This window comes from Patella vulgata, chromosome 5 (assembly GCF_932274485.2).
Source record: "Patella vulgata chromosome 5, xgPatVulg1.2, whole genome shotgun sequence".
In the NCBI taxonomy this organism is placed as follows: Eukaryota; Metazoa; Mollusca; class Gastropoda; family Patellidae; genus Patella; species Patella vulgata.
In genome coordinates, this window is record NC_065883.2 from 10,252,100 (window position 1) to 10,272,867 (window position 20,768).

General features: G+C 34.2%; 1 protein-coding gene across 1 annotated transcript; it reads right to left on the reverse strand.

Moving 5' to 3' along the window:
* Positions 1-13: 13 nt before the first annotated feature.
* LOC126821953 (sphingolipid delta(4)-desaturase DES1) lies at positions 14-20,184 on the reverse strand. Its single transcript, XM_050550627.2, has 3 exons — positions 19,575-20,184; positions 9,374-10,116; positions 14-1,681 (listed from the first exon to the last, which is right to left on the reverse strand). The coding sequence occupies exons 1-3, from the start codon at positions 19,654-19,656 to the stop codon at positions 1,517-1,519; spliced, it is 990 nt and encodes a 329-aa protein (XP_050406584.2). The 5' UTR covers positions 19,657-20,184; the 3' UTR covers positions 14-1,516.
* Positions 20,185-20,768: the final 584 nt, after the last annotated feature.

Sequence of the window (20,768 nt, forward strand, 5' to 3'; positions counted from 1 at the left end):
CTACCACTTCAAGGTGGGTTACCTTAGGCTACCACACTTCAAGGTGGGTTACCTTAGGCTACCACATTTCAATGTGGGTACCATAGCCAACCTCACTTCAAGTTGTGTTACCTTAGGCTACCACACTTCAAGGTGGGTTACTTTAGGCTACCACACTTCAAGGTGTGTTACCTTAGGCTACCACATTATATACATTATATTACTTATAACAATACCTAGCCCTCATAGACAATTTGTCATACAATCTGATTGCAATACAGATCAATATTTCCTTTCTTTGTTTTATACTTTCAAGGTGGGTTACCTTAGACTACCACACTTCAAGGTGGGTACCATAGGCAACCACACTTCAAGGTGGGTTACCATAGGCTATGTGCATGTAAGCACACATCTATGTGGGTAGGCCTGCCATAGGCACCCCAACTTTAACATGGATACAACAGGCAACCACACTTCAATGTGGGTGAAATATGCATTATAACCACATTCAATGGGGGCAACAGTAACCCACAATTCAAAGCGAGTTTGTATAGAAATGAAAAGCGTATAATCAGGTATGAATACTATGACTAACAATCTGATTAAAGGACCTAAGTCCGTAACTCAAAATCCTCCAAAATCTTCGACATCGAAAACACGAATTATTGGTCAATTTAAATCAACATTGATGATGTAAACTTACCGGGAAAAGATGAGCTTCTGATATCCGATATTTAAGATAAAATAATTTTTTTAACATTGGTACACGAATCGTGTACCATAATGCGCTTCAGCCCCAGTTGTATTGAGGGACGAGGCTAGACACATTGCACCAAATCAAATGGAGTTATGTAGACTAGAATAACTAGACGCTAGAAATTTGCACTCGATTGAGATTGCTGACTTATTTCGCCGAACATAACTGATTTGAAATTGGAGTAAAAACGGAAACCATTAAATGTAAATCAGTTTATATACATTCATATTACAGTATTTTATGCGTTGCGACCCACTTTTGTGGATTTCTAGGTCCCAAATGTTAGCGATTTAGCTCCTTTAAAACACAGATCCTATTTCCTTTCATTTTTTTAAAGTCAAAATTTCGTTGTACTTGTCTTCACTACACTAGGATCTGAAAGAGGTGTTAAATAACCTGCGTTTTGGTTGATGTTCTATTGATTCAAGTTCTTAGGGTGCAGAGATCGCAAACTGTGTGTAAACAAATTAAAGGAAAAGTTGTGTTTCCGAACAACAACTTTATAAATGCTGAGACTATAGGTTAATCGAATGACTGATGTCATAGGGTCATAATTCACACTTATGACTCATGAAGAGACCTCCCACTATAACCGGTCAGATCATGAAGGCCATTGAAAGTATAAAACAAAGAAAGGAAATATTGATCTGTATTGCAATCAGATTGTATGACAAATTGTCTATGAGGGCTAGGTATTGTTATAAGTAATATAATGTATATAAGTTTTAAGTAATATAATGTATATAAGTTTTAAGTAATATATAGAAATAAGTAATATAATCAATCAGATTTGTCGACTTCAGACACTCCATTTACTTTTCGTTGTTTTCGTCGAATTCTCGCGTAGGGACCAATCTCTGGATCTACAATAAAGTCCCAGATGACCTTGACCCATGATGTGTGACACGGCAAATTATCGTAATATTCTGGAGCAATCTTTCGGACCTGAAAAAGATATTAAAAATAAATTTATGAAATTATATGCTAATTATTGAAATGAAATGGGATGGGATTTAATACCCCTATTTTCTGTACCAACAAGAGTAATGTACGCCACATGTGCTTTGAGGAAAATTTTCCCAGGACAGTGCCACCAACATCATCTACATGTGTAAATCGAAGTGACTCCACCCTGTTCCTTGCCACAGAGACAGAAAGAGAGAGAGAGAGAGAGAGAGAGTAGATCATTTCGGGAGGAAACTGGAGGACCCGGAGAAAACCCACAGGGTTGGACTGGCGACCCTACTCCTTGTCACGTACAATTGTGGAATCAAAACCACACTGTTCCTAGCCAGGCCATCCGTCTAGCATCCTGCACCAGAGTGCACCACATAAGGGGAAACCAAAGATAAATCTAATGAACTTTCTCGGCCAAATCTGTGTACGTACACTTGAGCCAGTATGATTCCTGCTTATCATTACTTCTTACTTTAAATGTAGGTGTTTTGAGTTTTTATAAACCAACATCTATTTGGGAGTATGATGGTGTCAGACAGTGTCCGTGTCACCCCTGTCTGTCAAACAGTTCTTGTCAATATGTTCTACTGTTCAGACATACATATTTTTACGTTCATACTTTCAGTGATCATTCAGCTAGTCATAAAGAGGAGCCATATTTAAAATTCAGTCGTACAATGATTTTTCACAGAGTTATTGCCCTTGTCACCCAAATCATATAGAGTTTTCAAGATTATGTTTTCAAACCTGCTGTTGGCGGTTAATTTCAAGGAACCCTATCAAAATTCAAAATTGTCTGCCATGGTAATTAATGCCCCTGACAATGAAAACCATTCTTTTAGAATGTTACTGCTAATCACTGCCTGGCAATTCTGCATGTATGATTCGTTTTATTAAGAATTACACGTACATGGATAAACACATTGGTGTGCATGTCAAAGAACCCATGACAGTTAAAATTTGAAATAAGATATATTATGTCATTGTACCGCTGTATGGGCAAAATTTCCCTCATACATACATGTATGATGTAGCAACCTGCATGGCATAAGAGAGAGAAATGGGGTTTAACGTCCACTCGACACAAACTAAGTCATTTCAGGACTAACACAAGGTTCAATTATATTTCAATAATTTACTTGCGCGTGGCCTGCAGGGATCTTTAGCAGTGGTAGAAAACTGGAGGACCCCGACAAAACAAACAAGGTTGGACAGGAAACCCAACTCATTGTCACGTACAAGCAGGAATTGATACCACACCACCTGACACAATGACAGACCTCGTGCTGTAACGCGCACGCACCAAAAGCCCCCCCCCCCCCCCCACACCAACCCCCGTTGGCATGAGCCATCCTCCTTAGCATTATTTCTTTTCGGAATTACAAGGATCTGACCTACATGTAGCCTACACTTCATCTATTTCATATTCTACTTATAATTATCACTCTCTCCAACAGAGCGTTTAATTTAAGCATCACTTGGTCTTTTGTTAAAAACTAAAAGTACACGACCTTGGACTTGTCTATTTCATCTTCTACTACATGTACTATTAATGTTTGTTCACAAACAGGTATTTTGTTTGAACAGGTGCTTATAAATAATATATTTATATATTTCCATCAATTAAATGAAACGGGGGTTAAATTCATTATGAGACTAACATGGTATCATTTCTATGGTTACGAGGACGAACGCAATGTGTGTAACAACTAATATCAAATACAGTATGACTAATCAAATGTTCTATTTTTCTAACGAAGACAGGAAAAACAGAATTAACCCAAGCCATAGGTTTATGTAAAAAATAAAACAAGTATGGTAAGCATGAAACTGGACAGTAAACACCAAAACTATGTCTTGCTACCGCAGTGTAGAGTACAGATTTAACACTATAAACTATGCCTTGCTACAGCAGTGTAGAGTACAGATTTAAAGATACATTATGGGAGATTAGATAAAGAGCTGGCAGTTCTCACTATAAGTATAATAGTTAAAAACCAGATAATGTAAAGGGAATTTGCTGAAAATTTCAGTCAAATTGATCCAATATGAACCAAGATTTTAGCGATTGAATTTCCGGCCTAGACTTAATCTTCATTACTTAAGTTGGTACGATAAAAAACATAGTCTCCATTATCCATTTCATGATTAAACCAAGAATGAAAGTGGAGCAGCAAAAGGGATCATAATCCAGTAAACCTCGCAGGCTAGTGTTGACATCCAGAGTTGATTATGGTCTGAATAAGTTAATTAATGTGTAATTAATAATTTAGATAACATTTCAGGCCTAAAGAAAGACCTGCAATAGGCAGATTTAGCTCTTGCAGAATGTATGTTTAACACTATATATAAACTAAAGCTACAGATCTATTAAATGAATTATGAAACCAACATGATCAACAGATTAGATACACTGTATACCAGGCATTCACATGAAAAAAGCTCTCCTGAGATTGGACACAATTGAAAATTGCTCTCCTGGAACTAAGGACATCAGATGACTTGTGTTATCATCATATGCAGAGCAATAAACAATGCACTTAGATTAGGGTTCAAATTCAGTGATAGAGCTTGTCAGCTCACCTGAAACCTGTTCTGAAGGCCTGTTTTTGTAACTTGGATCAAAACATTTTAATTTCTACAACGCTATTAATGCCGCTCTTGTCTGAAGAAAGAGAGAGAGAAATGGGGTTTAATGTCTGCTCGATACAAACTACTTTATTTTGGGACTAACATACATAATATTATGTGATTAAATTTTATTTCATTTGCTTGTACGTAGGAGGTATTTCGCAGTGGGAGGAGACTGGGGTACCCGGAGAAAACCCACAAGGTTGGACAGGCAACTCAATGGCAGACCTTATTATGCAACGCACAAAACTTAACCATTTGGCCAACCAACCACCCCCAATCCCCGATTGTCTGAACAAACAGAGCATTGAAATTTACTCTCAATCAAATATTAATTAATACTATAGATTTTTCTCTTTCAGGTAATATCAATAGGTGGTACAACCAGGTGTATTACAATACACAATATGTAATGCATGTACATGTACATACGTACATTGCAAAATCCATGTTCAATAATGATCAGCCACCATTAGAACAATTATGCAAATATTTAAGGCCTTCTTAAATAAAATCTGGAAATTAAAATCTTGATTGGTTTTGTAAAATACAAAACTAACTTTCACAATATAGCCAAATAAATTTCTAAAATCATCAATATTGTCAAAACAACCTTTCAAACACAACTCTTTAAAGAGAGAGAGAGAGAATGGGGTTCAACGCCCACTCGATAAAAACCGGGTCATTTCGGGACTAACATATGGTTTAATTTTATTTCAATAATTCACTTGTGCGTAGGAGTCTTTAGCAGTGGGAGGACCCAGAGAAAACCCACGAGGTTTGACAGGCGACCCTACTCCTTGTCACATACACCCGTAGATTCGAAACCACGCCAGTTGACTAAATGACAGACCGTATGATACAGCACGCACATGCTAACCATTCGGCCATCCAACCCCCCAACCCATTAAATAAATTGAATAAAAAAAGGGTATTTCTATACAATTAATTTAATGCTAAAAAAATAAAAACTGTCCACTTAAAGATACATTATGGGAGATTTTTATAGAGAGTTGGCCATTCTTGCTATAACAGTTCAAAAGTAGATGATGAAAGAAGAATATATTGAAAATTTCAGTCAAATTACTTTATTCTGAACATAGTTATCATCGTTGTAATATTTGACTAGAAATGGTAGTGAAATGTGCCTTCACCTTGGCCGATCGTTTGATTGACAGGCGTTAACTCCACCTACATATCTCGATTATCAAGTAAAGTTTTCAATGGCATGCGGAAACGCTCTACAGCGGCCTCGCTAAGTACACTCTATCATTTAACCTCGATCTAACTGACGTATTCTCATCAGGGTGCGCCATATTTGAATTAATCAATAAGTGAAATCCTATTTAAATCCGAGCTGTAGCCGAGCCATCCGTGGGTCTACAGAGTTGATTTTGGGCTTGTTGTTTAAATAAAGATCTAATTTATAAATTCTATAACATCTGAAGCCTAAATTAAGACTTGCAATAATCAGATTTTGCTCTTGCATAATGTATGTTTAACAATATAATTGGTGTCGGATGTTTTAGAAAAACAAGCATATCCTGCCCTATGTATGACATCTGTCAATAACAACTGGCCTAAACCATCCACATCTATAGAGAAACAGCCAGTATACATGTATGAACCTTGTAGACAGGATAGAAATAGTGCTTTCACAAAGTCAGGGATAAAGTAGAAATACAATGAAATGTAATATACCCTACTTTTCTACACCAACTGAGATATATTGAGGTGTGCTACCTGTGTATATATGGGATGTTTTTTTTACTGTTTTTGATATTCCCCAATTGTCTGGGAATAGAAGTAGGGCCACTGGACACCTGTTTTGTTAAATTGATCATAAAATGAGGGACTATGAGCATTAACTTTGATGAATCTGTGTGCAATATAAGAACTCACTCTTTTTGTGGCATTTAGCGTATGATGACAAAGATATTGATTAACATGAAATCTTAATGATGTTTACACAGTGAAACCAATGGGGCAGTTTAGTTCTTTGTTGTTAAATATGTTTGTTAAATTTTTGAACTCTTCTTATCATTGTTATTAAGTATGGCTTCACATCGACCCTCAAGTTTACTAAATGTTGAGATTACCCGACTTCTCACGACAGGGATTTTGTAAGTGTGCTTTAAATTAACTTTTTAATACACAAAGCCTTTTTTTTTTGTGTGTTAACCAATTTTAAGGAGACTATGATATACATGGACGTTTGTATTGTATGTTTTTACCAATTTTCAACCCATTAAGTGTAAATAATTTAATTAAATCAACCTGTCCATAATATCATATCTAATGTATTGGGATGTTAAATCTTTAATAAACAACAACTAAATGTCATTGTGCTTAATAACGATAAGAGGATACTTATTGAACCCAGTGATTGTTGTCCCATATTAACTGTGTCAGTTTTGATAAGAACTCACTATTACTATAATTGCATCCTAAATTATAACAACCTCTAAGTGCATTTCTTTCAAAGTGTAAATATACCACAAGGTTATTGTATCGGGACACACTTTAAATATAAAACCTGCTTGCGAATGTATTATTTAAAATATAATCTTACCAGTAACCATACAGTCTGATAGTTATCATGACACACCTTAATTTGTCCTTTAACTTTAAAGGACATGACCTAACTGATATAAAGTACAATATACTACTGTATATAGTTGAAAAGTTTCAAGATGCATTATACATGTAAATATGCCTATTGGCATTGCAGATCTGGATGTTCAGGTCTAGATTCAACTGGATTAGAACCCAAGGGAAATTTTAAAATTTAATAATATTTGAGACTTACTACGGTAATAAACATTCTACGCTACATGAACATCTTGTCAAAATTTTCATATAACTTTGCTCAAAATAATTGACAGAAATGTTTAATAAACTGGTATTCCTTTTATAATACCGGTACATGTATCTATTTTTGAACAATATTGCTGAAGGATACTGGGTTTTTCATTTCATCTGAATAACTAGGCACATTTTCCAAGAACCAGTCCTGGTTTGGTCAAATCTTAAAATTAAGACCACCTGCATTTTTCCTCAAGATCACAAGTCTCAGAGATGTTAATAGTATTAGGGTACGTGATTGTTGCCGAGGATCATGGGTTAGAGTAAAACCTGGAAACAAGGCACCTGTCACAGACAATGTCAGGCACAGATTCAGGCTTTGTCAGGCACTAAACCTCTGGTGCCTATTTTGATATTATTATAATACATGTCCGGCACTAAGTTAAAAATGTCAGGTACTATTTCATTAGTGCCTGACATTTTGTCAGGTACATCTAAAACCGTTATTTCCAGGCCTGGTTAGAGTAACGGTTAGCTCTAGTCCTGTTTACATCTCTGGCCATAATATTAACATCTATCCCCCGGTTCTAACAAAGACCAAGTTTCATTGATACAGTATATATGTTGTGTGTAGATAAAAATTTAAAGTATGCATATTTCTTAAAGTCTTTGATCGACTTTTAGTGGGTTTATAATCACACAAACTAGGGAGGCAACCGGACTGCTCAGAGAAAACCCACGAAATTGGACAAGCAACCCTACTCCTTGTCATGACACTTAATTCAATGACAGACTTTATCATGCACAGTGCACGGGTTAACCATTCGGCCACAATAATATTGTGAAAGTTAAATCTCGAATAAATACAGGACTAACATGTGATCTTTAACAGTGAGACGAAATTCGCGGATCCAGCCCTAAGTTCACAAAACATTCTCAGATCCACTCCACACAAACATCCACTCCACACAAACTAGGTCATTTCGGGACTAACACATCATTCAATTTATTTCAATAATTTGCTTGCGCGTAGGGGTCTTTACTCTTCAGCAGTGGGAGGAAACCGAAGGAACCAGAGAAAATCCACAAGGTTGGACAGGCGACCCAACTCCTTGTCACATACAACCGGGGAATCGAAACCACGCCAGTTGACTCAATGACAGACCTTATGATACAGTGCGCACACATTAACCATTCGGCTATTCCTGCAAGGGATTAAGAAATCACTCAGAAACTACATACAATATTGTGAAAGTTGAATTTCTAAAATGGTTCAATTCTGTTCAGTATTTCCAAAGATATGATGAATTGAGCTTTTTCAACATGTGGCATCCACTGTACATAGATGATATAATCGTGATACCTAAATCTTCGCCAAAATCTTTTGATGGGCCTCTCTTTTTAATTGGACTGATTATAAGTTTAAGTCAGAAGATTATCTACCATTGATCTTTTGAAACATGTACTGTATTGATAGTGCAAACAGTCCCTTACAATGCGATATTATTAATCGTGGTGTATACATGTATAATACTAAATATGCCCTAATGGAGGTGATTTATTATTTAGATCACGTATTCTATTATTCAACACTGACATTAAATGAAAGGGCCTGTAACTTATTAAAATCATTACAGGATTACCATTCTATAGAGATATAGGCGTAGTATCTTTTGTGTACTGTATCCTTTACAACTCTTTCAAACATATATAGGCTTATATCTTATAGGACACAAAATTCTGGTCTTTATAATAAGCAAAACACAATTCAATGGAATATAAATACTGTTTATGAGTGAGTGATTGGTATAAAACCAGGGATCTTAATCGGTCGATTATAGTTAGTAAGTTTTTGACAGGTCAGGTTTTTATTGAGGCCAATGGAAAATAATTACTGTTTATGACTGAGTCATTGGTATAATAACAGATCTTAATCGGCCGATTATAGTCAGTAATTGTTTGACAGGTCAGGTGTTATTTTAGGCAAAAAAAAAATAACTTGTGCTCAACAAAAAAAAGGATCGGTTGTGATTCTTCGGTTAATCAAATGTCTGACGTCATAGGGTCAACAGCTGCTTGTATGACCTTTGACGGGATCTATAGCTATAACCGGTCATATCTTCATGTAGTGTAGGCCACGAAATATACATCTGTACTGTCATCATATTGTCCCTAATGATCCTTCCCTTTAATTATAATATTACAAAATTATTAATGAAACAAAATAAGTGAAAATGGCCTCACCTCTGGTAGCCGTGATCCAGGAATGCTGGGAAAATCGTGATGTTCGTTGTGATACCCCACATTAAAGGTGAGATAATTTAAAGGTCCATAATAGGAATATGTTTCATAACCCTTGACAAACATATAATGTTCAGATATAAAATGTCCAGCCAATGGGTGCATTCCGGTTGCCATTAAAGATCCTGCGACCATATACACCAGAGATTTCACCCCCAGGAAATAAAAGACTAATCCATCGAATACAACTTGAATCAGTATATTCACCGCTTCCAACACCGTCAGAGATTTCGGTCGAATAAATAAAGGTCGAATTCCATAAAAAAATGGCTGCAAAATCACCCACACAATCTTCAGGAAAGTATTAACGAAAATCTTGGCCTCGAGTTGGCATGGAATATCCACATCCATTTCATCATCTCCTTGGTAACGATGATGCTCTAAATGATATTTCTTAAATGTTATAGATACGGGAAAACCTATTGGTAAATTAGCGAACATACCTAGAACACGATTGGCTAAAGGTTTTGAATGGCCAAAAGCCAGATTATGGGCGATCTCGTGAATCGCTAAATTTAGAGAGTGATTAATAGTTCCACCGAAACAATAGGCTAGGATCAACAAACTTGTCCATGATGCATCTTTAACCAGATAAATTGATACAAACTGTATGAAAACCAAAAATAAAACAGAATACTTTAAGTTTGGATCACTTCCCATCAATTTCTTCATCTCTGGATATTTACCTGTAAAACAATATTAAAAGATGCATTATGGGACGTTAGATTAAGAGTTGGACTGTTCGATATAAATATAATAGTTAAATAATATAGATAACATAAATAGAATATGTTGAAAATTTCAGTCAAATTGCTCCACTCTGAACCTAGGTTATAGCTTTTGAATTTTATGCCTAGCTTCAATCATCATTAATAAAGTTGGTGCGATAAAAAAGATAGTCTTGATTATCCATTTTTGAAATTAATCATCAATGAGCGTTGAGCAGCAAATTGAATTAAAATAAAGTGAAAATCCGACACATCAGATGGCATCAAGAGTTGATTATGGTCTTTTCATGTTAATAAATGTCTAATATTTTTAAAAGGCATTTAGTGAAAGCGATATATATAATAACAGACAGCTTTATGGATAACATTCACTAGATTTATTAAAGGTGAAGACCAACGATTTTCAACAAGGTTTCCATAAACCTTAAATATATATTGATAAATTATAATTGATATATAATTGATAAATTAATTTTTATTAAAACCGGAAGTGGCATAGTTGGTTCAACACGCTCACTGGGCTCTATAGTAAGCATACAAATTTGGCATAAGTTTACTGCTGTAGTGTGTTCACGTGTCATCCTTTGGCCAAAAATCATATATATACTCTTCAAAAAAAGTAGGGGATATTCAGAAACAATACAAAACTGCGGAAATGCACTGCTATTTTTATTAGAGGTAACTAGTGTATGTTAATAACAGGCCAATTGACTACACATGACATAAACAGTTCATATGGGCGGCTTATCCGACGTCCCCATTTCACTCGCAAAGAGATACATCGTCAAAAGTGAAAATGGACGTTTTTTATTTTTCTCTTAATAATTGCTCCATCAATGCTCAGACATTCAGCAATTCGTCGTGGCATGCTCCTAATCAACCGTCCGATCACGATTTGGAGAAATCTGACCCAATTCTTGCAGTGTTGTCGGTTGACGTTGACGAACACGTCTCGATGAAATTAAACGTAACACACTAAAACAAAGATACGCGAAACAGTAAATCTTATGCAAGAACCGATAGGAAAGCAAACATCGATAGATAAACCAGCATGCGGCAGTTTTCATCAACCATTCCTAGAAGTGTCAAATTTGACAATGAACCCCTCCCACATGTATGGCGCTATTGCGTGCCGCATGTGCAGCTCAGTGGTTCTGTTGGGGCAATAAGTTATTCAACTGTGAACATACTCTCAAAGCATGTCAAGTGTCCATGACTATTTATCATATCACAACCTGCAGCATAGGTATTTGCATTTCAATATCCCCTACTTTTTTTGAAGAGTATATTAGGATATTATAAATACGAACTTATGTTTTTGTTTTTTTTCAACGTTTAGTACACAAAGCCGTCGCATCAGTTCACTCATACTGAACTAAACTGTAATTCACGCCACATGGCTAATTGATTATGGTATTGTCATGTTAATAAAGGGAAAAAAATATCAATAAAAGTTGCAAATACTCCAAACTCAGCTGTTACATGTACATGTATTACATCTTGTTGCGTTAGAGCAAAAACATCGTAAGTGACATTTTTTAATTGTGGAGAAAAATGACTTTAAAGGTTGAAACCTTTCTGGTAAATCCAATTTTTTTGCAATACATTTCACATTTCTACAGTTGACTTATGATATTAATGGTACCGGTAACTGAAATGTTTTAGTGCAATTTTGGAATTACAGTTATTTACAACCATTCTGTCCAAAATATCACTTACAATGTTTTTGCTCTGAATTAAATTTAATATTCACTCAATTAGTTTAGTGCAAAAACATTGTATGTTTTCTTTCGGTTTTACTTTACCAGCACTGGTAATTGAGTAGGCCCTATGGTGTGATTGGGGAGTAAGGAGGCACTTTTAGTGATGTTCCAATCATCATTATATATATATTTTTCATTTACATGTATATATATATATATTAATGCAAATATAGAAATATTACGAATGAGCTAATACAGTTTTTATCATAGGCTGCTAAAGAATAAGATAGGCTATATTGATACAAAAATCTAATGCAATTGTTAACATGTCTTGCTAACATCGTTATATAGACATCGGAAATACATTTCTAGAAGTGTCGACAGTCACTTTGTAGATATTCTGCAAGTTTTAGCAGATCAGTTTTCTTTTAGGCTTAGGCCTACTAATCAATGACTTAGTTTTTTCCGTATAATAGGCTCTATTAACATTTTCTGATGTTCACATTTCCTAGTTTTTTTTTTTATAGGGTTTTGGGTTTTAATATTTTATCACCTCCTGTTTTATTAGCACAATATACACAAATATCCCCATCTGAGATTGAAGGAAAGTAAGCAAAAAAACTGTTTATCTTAATCACTTCCAATTTGTTACCATGGAAAAGTAGCTGTGATGTCATAAATTATGATGTCATATCAGCTATGACATCATAGTCAGAGAGAGAGATTCCCTCACTTACCATGTTCTTGCCCTAAACAAGTCAGATACGACATTTTGGGGATAGCCATATCTCCGAGAAAAATTGATAAATTCATTCTTTCATACCCAAGAAAGGTGGATATATGTATTCGAACTCCAAAACAATCAAAAAACAGTTTTCGTAAAGTTTGTCACTTACGATGTTTTTGCTCTGACCCAGCGATCTGATAAATGTACACGTGTGATATATTTCATAAATTATCTGATTATAAACTTTGTCATTGTTAGTTGTTGCTAAATTAAACATTCTTGCATTTTAAATGTTATTGCTAACAAATATGCAAATTCTATAATGTACAGAGAGAAATGGCATCATTTCAGGACTGACAAGACAAAATGATCAAAAGTGAATATTCACTGGCTGCTACAATCAATGAAGATAGGTTGCCAGGCAACAAAACTTATGCCCACAGCAGCTAAATCGTCAGAGCGGTCGACAAGAGTTGTCGTATATTTATTCTTTTGTAGGTAATTAGGGGGCATTTAATAGACAATTTCATACAGATGACATTATAATTTTCGTCGTTTGAGGGTTCACAAGGTTCTAAAAACTAAAACAAGGGCTGTAACTCTGGAAGTAATCTACAGAAATTGTTGAAATTCAACAGGCTTTTTCGTTTTACTAATTTAAATAATGCATATCAATTTCATACAGATCGGATAACTTTTGTCGTTCGAACGTTCACAAGGTTCAACAAAGTAAAACAAGGGCCATAACTCTAGAAGTAATTGACAGAAATTGCTGACATTCAATAGGGTTCTTCATTTCACTATTTTAAATGATATATATATGAATGTCATCAAGGCTCTACACTTTCTTGTGCAAACATAAGTAAATTATCAAAACCACTAGCCAAACAAAATTTTCAGTTGCCAAGTCTGAAGATTAGAATAATTTGTCGTATGATATAGCTAAATTATATTGTGAACATACATAACTCTTCAACTTGTCGTCCTATAATAATAAAAAAGATGTTTTAAACATTTTTTTTATTTATGTAAATAAAAATATTTACATACGACGGAGGCACAAAAAAACATTAAAAAAAAGTTTGTGTTCTTTCGTCCGTGCATATTAATTTTTATAGCTACCCTTGAAAACTCGTTTTTTTCTCACTCAAGCGTACACCTTCTTGAAGATGCATTATATAATACAAGGATAGTAAATTTAACTATAAAACATAAGTACCATGTCAAAAAGTGCCCATTGATTTAGTCAAATAGCAATTTTTCGGATCACGGACCGCACACGTCCGACGCTGAATGATAATCAGTCTACCGGAACTCTCAAAATAAAATATATAGTTGGCAATGTTGGCATTATTTATATTTCTGCATTATTAAAATCTATTTCATTCTGAAAATCAATGATTCCTTTGGAAAATCAAAGTATTAGTATAAACAATTTGTCAAGATGTATAGAAATTGAACAGAAACAGGGATAATGCTAATGGGTGGAAAAGTTAGTGAGAAGTCACGTGACATAAACAAATCTCCTTATCGGCATTTGCAACTTGTGGAATGAATACTCTGGAGTTTATAACAGTATTTATTCATGATTAAGCAATAAAATAATATCAAAAGGAAAAACATTTTTTCAATATTTATGTTAAATATCATCCAGAAAAATCAAAACGGTACGTGTTTTTTTACTATTAAAACTGTTTGTGTCGCGTGAAAGCCATTTGCCAATAACGTACATTTTTCACCGATGTCGGAATTTGTTTGATGGAATATAACGACAATAATGAAAGGACAGATGGTCGAACACTAAAAAAGGTCAATTATGATATGTGTGTATGTTGTTTTTATTGAATAATCATATTATGCAGTAACAATAAACGAAAAAATGTTACACGCATTTTTTTTCGTGTGACATATTTTATAACACGCAGCCTACAAAATCAACACGCATTTTGCGTGTTTGCGTCCGTCAAATTCGATCCCTGACTTAGACATTAATTAACTTATCCAGACCATAATCAACTCTAGATGGCATTGCTAGTCTGCGATCTTAAGTGGATTGTGAGCCGATTTACTGCATACATTTCCTTCTCGATTAAACGATTAAATGGATAATCGAGACTATGCTGTTTATCTTACTGACTTTAGTAATGATGACCGAGGCTAGGCAGAAATTTCATTTGCTTACTTCTCGGTTCATAGTGGATCAATTTGAATGAAATTTTCAGCAAATTGCCTTTACGTTATCGAATCTCCCATAATGTATCTTTAATTCGTCTCCTTATTTAATAGTAATATGTACACTTCACATACAAAATGAAAGGACAGATGGTCGAACACTAAAAAAGGGCAATTATGATATGTGTGTATATTGTTTTTATTGAATAATCATATTATGTACACTTCACATACAATAATGAAAGGACAGATGGTCGAACACTAAAAAAGGTCAATTATGATATGTGTGTATATTGTTTTTATTGAATAATCATATTATGCAGTAACAATAAACGAAAAAATGTTACAACCAATTTTTTTTCGTGTGACATATTTTGTAACACGCAGTCTACAAAATGAACACGCATTTTGCGTGTTTGCGTCCGTCAAATTCGATCCCTGACTTAGACATTAATTAACTTATCCAGACCATAATCAACTCTAGATGGCATTGCTAGTCTGCGATCTTAAGTGGATTGTGAGCCGATTTACTGCATACGTTTCCTTCTCGATTAAACGATTAAATGGATAATCGAGACTATGCTGTTTATCTTACTGACTTTAGTAATGATGACCGAGGCTAGGCAGAAATTTCATTTGCTTACTTCTCGGTTCATAGTGGATCAATTTGAATGAAATTTTCAGCAAATTGCCTTTACGTTATCTAGTTTTTAATTATTATAGTGAGAACTGCCAATTCGTTATCGAATTTCCCATAATGTATCTTTAATTCGTCTCCTTATTTAATAGTAATATATACACTTCACATACAAAATACATTTAACAGTATGGTATTTTCTATTTTATTTACTATTAATTGTCCATATAAGTAATTTAATAGTTTGTATCACTTACATTGCCTTACCATTTATTAATACGCTTGCTTTGTTTGTATGATGTTTTTACGAGTCTTTTGGATAAATGTATAAATTTATAGACTGTATTAAAAATGTGCACATTCATTTTCAAGGTATTATTACTGTCACTGTTGGTGCACGTTCTATTGATTTGAAGTCGTATGATGACGTAACCCTATTATGCACTTCAATTTGAAGGTCAACCAATTTCTACTGTGAAACAGATTGCTAATAAGGTACAAAATAGATAATACGCTTGCATGTTGGGAACTGTAGTAGTGCTCAGTGGCCTTCCCCTCCCCCCTCCTTCATATAACAGTATAAAAAATCCACTTATAAATCTATTTCTTATTCTATGAAATGTGTATATTTGAGCTTTTTTTTTTTTGTTAGGGTGATGTATAGCTGATGAAATTGAATGTTATAATCAGGTCCAGATATGCATCACAAATCACCTTTGACACATCAATATTTCCAAATTTTCTCATCTCAAGTGAATTAAATATTTGAATATTATTCGTTATAAAATCAATTGAATTAAATATTTGAATGGCATTTGTATATAATAATGCATTTAAAATTGGAAAAAAAACAAATTTTAATGTGGACACTTATTTGATATTAATTTGATGTACCGGTACAACCCTAGTATTAGTATTATGTATGTATATAATATGTCCACTAAATTTGATATTAATTATATATAGTTTACTATAGTTTATAATGTCCACTAAATTTGATATTAACTATAGTTAATAATCACAATATTTGATATGTCTGTTGCCTCACAACTCTAGTATTTCTATTAGTATCATGTTAAGCCAATTATAAATAGTATGGGATTATAATTAATATGTTTAATATAATAGCCATGGGAACTAGCATGTTTATTATACCCAACTAACAGGTAATTAGTCAAGCATTGATTTGTTTTTAAATCTCTAATCTCATTAATAATATATAACAGTTGATATCCTATAAACTACACCCACAGATCTGTTAAACACTGGTTTCATCTCTCACTAGGTCATTAATAATACACAAAGTCACACAGCAACAGAGCACCTTAAATTCCTTAAGGCAACAATAAGTCTAAACAAGTCAGACTAATTTGCTGGTCATTAATCAGTGATTAAGTTTGATCATGCTAAGTGTTAAATATGCAAATTAATTTAGAAATTTGAACATTCAAAAATTAATATGATGACCACATCTAATTCTATACAAGACAGACTAATTCCTGGTCATTAATCAGTGATTAAGTTTAATCATAGTAAGTGTTAAATATGCAAATTAGTTTAGAAAACTTGACAGTTTAAGCTCTGGTTAGAATTTCTAAATTAAATATCTATACATGTACGTACACATATTCAACAGTTAGTATACTGTTAAACATACATTATGCAAGAGCTAAATCTGCCTATTGCAGGTCTTTTATTAGGCCTGAAATGTTATTATAGAAACTATTATTATTAATTAGACATTTATTAACAAAACAAGACCATGGCATCAGATACTCAAGATTTGAACTAGATTACATTTACATACATATATTTTTATCATTTGTTTATTTTTAAGTGACTTTGAGAACACCTTGTGGAAAATGTCTCTACAAAAAAAAATCTCATCATTAATATTTATAAAATTCCCAAGTTGCTAGGATAAATAAATTTGTTTTGACAAGTTGCTAGGATGTACATATACATGTATCTGTTCACATATATTGTTGATTGGGCATTGTAATGTTCTGAAGTGAAATAGAATCTACATTTACACTCTGACATATCTATTTATATATGGGTTAAATTTATCTATTTCTATCTATAATATCAGATATCAAAGTGTTGATTTATGATAATTCGTGCTAATAACCTGTCATCGTTATCTCTATTCCTTGAAAATATAACCTCTCCATAGTACTGTTAAAAAAACTTATATAATCCATTACCGTACAAATAACCTGTATCAGATACATGTAATATTTTTAAAATACCTGCATGATTTGACGGTGGGCATACGAGAACACTGCGTACCCTGTTGTCGTTTCAAGGACAGGGTATTGATATCAGGCTACTAGAAGGACTATGATTGAATAACCCTCACGAATCACTGTGGATGCCTTGAAAAGTGTCAAAGTGTAATAAAGTGTTATTGTATTGCAAAATTAATTTAGTGTTATTTGTTAAATTCGTTTTCAAGAAGCCTAAGGCTTATAAAATCAAGTTTGCAAGGTTAAAGGGGCATTATAGGAGATTAGATAAAAAAAGCGGACAGTTATCGCTATAATAGTTAATAAATAGATAATGTAAAGAGAATATGTTGAAAATTTCAAATTACTCCTCTCTTAACCTAGATATTTAGCGATTGAATTTTAGGTCTAGCCTCAATCATCATTACTAAGGTCGGTACGATAAAAAACATATGTCTCGATTATCCATTTTTTTATTTAATTATCAATGAGCGATCAGCAGCAGATAAGATTCTAATCCAGAAAATATAGCAGGCTAGCGATGCCATCGAGAGTTGATTATGGTCTTGTCATGTTAGTAAATGTCTTTTTAATGATTTTTATAACATTTCAGGCCTAAAGAAAGACATATAATTGGCAAATTTAGTCTTTTATCTTAATACTTTATAATAAAAAAAAAACCCCGTCTAATCAAAAAATATATCTTTTATTCTGCTGTTAGCCGACTTACAATATGATCGATCATTTAATACGTAACATAAGACCTCACACCCTTGAAATAATTACTGATAATTGAACTTCCATTTGAACTGCAACTTATGCCTTATTAAGCTCTAGGACAATTTATCCCAGGATAGACCTAGGGGACACATTGTCCAGGGACGAATAGTCCTAGGGGATAAATTGCCCGGGGACGATTAGTCCCAGAGGGCAAATTACCTGGGAACGAATAGTCCCTTACCAGCCTTATTAGCTACATTTGTATCTAAAAATATATCTTATATTAGACATGGCTTACATGACACTTATGGCCCAGGACTATGTACAGTGCTTTGTAGTGCAAGGTTATGTCTAGGCTAGCTCACGGATCTGTTCAATCTGAATAATCTGATTAAAACACAGATCCTATGTCGTTTCGTTTTCTATAGTTCAAAATTATGTTTTCTTGGCCTTTTTCTAAAAATTAGGTGTTTACATGTATGCAACACTAACAGTAAAAAAAATTTATTAGGTACAAAACCCGTAGGGTATAAATATTATTAATTTGAATTATAAAGATATCGACATAATCATTTCACAGAATAAACACTGGTGTACTCTGTATCAGTCTATGGTCACTGGTGTACCTGTGACCTGTCATGCAAGGTTATCATTTATATAATTTCAATGTCAACTCAAATACAAGCCATTTTTAATATGTGTCATTCATTAAAAATAAATCTGCTACATGATTTCAAAAGCATAAAAAATAATGGACTATTTTAATGTAATGTCTGTTTATTATTACCATAGGTAAATAATTAAACACAACTGAGTAAATGAAATGAAATTAAGTTGGGAGTCCTATCCAGTATCATTGGATTGACATTAAATTTTTTAGTACAAAAAGTCCTCTATTTTGCGTAGGCTGCTTGTGCCAAGAATATAGCACAGTTCTTTAAGGATGAAGAAAATATGATTATTTGTCCAAAATCTAGGCAAAAGTATACAAAGCAATTCATCCTGACCTAGCTAATCCTGTTCCGACTTTTTTTTTTCGCCAATGCAATGATTGATTGAATGAATCACTCTCGTGGCTGTGTCTAGTGACTAGTGTTATACTTATAGTGTGTGTTATCTTCTTACGATGCCGTATTTTTTTTATTTTCTTTTCGAGAATGTTTAGTCGATAGATAGGCTACGCAGGGATGATTTATATTATATGAAGACGTACATTTAACGAAACTTACCCAATATTTCTTTCCTTCTTGTCGCATGAGGCTCGTCAGTGTAAGACCATTCGAAGTCTGTTCTTGAGACAGTCGCTCCCATTTTGTTGAACGAAAAAGAATCTCGCCGAAAAATAAAAGAAAAGAACCTTTCCTGACAACAGTAAAACTATGTAGATCTACTAAAACTAACAACGACAAGCACCACACACACGTTCTGTCAGAAAACGTATGTCTAAGTGAAACTTTAACCTCTACCCGATCCAACGATATCAGTCTCTCATGAGCTGAAATACCGCGTGTGACTGTTAAGCACCTCGTAAGTTGACTTTAAACCAGACAGTGTGCCATGACCTAGATCAATATTCATGAGCTCATTATTCAGAAGATCGCCATTTTGCTAAACCCTATGTTATCACGTGATCCAGTTGTCGTATGCTAGCTATACCCGCCATTCATTGTCGGAAGAAACAAAGATGGCGTCAGTCATCGGTTCAGAAGTTGAAATTCAAGAAATAGAAGTTGAAGCCATTCCGGTAGAAATGCCAATAGAGACAGTGGAGACATCAGACGACACAGTTTCGGTTCAACCCATGATAGCTTTACAACCGTTGCCTGAATCCGCGCACGAGGAAATAATTTTACAAACTCGAGAAGAAGTTGTCGGCGATCCGAACCTCGTGTATGACAGTATCCAGGTTCCTGCACCTGAAATTGAAATAAGCACCGAGGATTCTATTCTTCCACGAAAAGGAAAGGGTGGCAAAAAGAAAGGAGCTAAAGCTAGAGGACTTATTAATGCAACTTTGTCAGGGTTGGGCCATAACGACTTGACATTAGGGGATCCGTCATCGACTAAAAAATGGGAACAAAAACAGGTGCAGATAAAAACATTAGAAGGAGAATTCTCTGTGACAATGTGGGCTTCGGGTAAGACGAATTGTGTAGAATACGGTTTGTTTTATTGTGTGACATGTGTTTTATGTCAGTCCGTCATGTTTATATCGAAATATTTAGTGAAAACAGCGAAGAATCGGTCAAATTTGGAAAAGTAGGTAGAAAAGGGTCAAGAAGAAAGTGTGACGTAAGCCAACGATTGGCGGGCATCGCTTTCGACATATTTTACCATATACTAGATGTAAAATAACTTTTATTGATTGTAAGATGCGAAATAATACGCTTTTCTTACTTTGTTTTGATATTTCTGTCCGCCAT

Bases quoted from the DNA above. Each gene is read 5' to 3' on its own strand.
- LOC126821953 (XM_050550627.2), bottom strand. From the start codon at position 19,656: ATGGGAGCGACTGTCTCAAGAACAGACTTCGAATGGTCTTACACTGAC. The intron at 10,117-19,574 runs GTAAGTTTCGTT...ATTGTTTTACAG, and splicing joins AAGAAGGAAAGAAATATTGG to GTAAATATCCAGAGATGAAG. The intron at 1,682-9,373 runs GTGAGGCCATTT...TATCTTTTTCAG, and splicing joins CTGGATCACGGCTACCAGAG to GTCCGAAAGATTGCTCCAGA.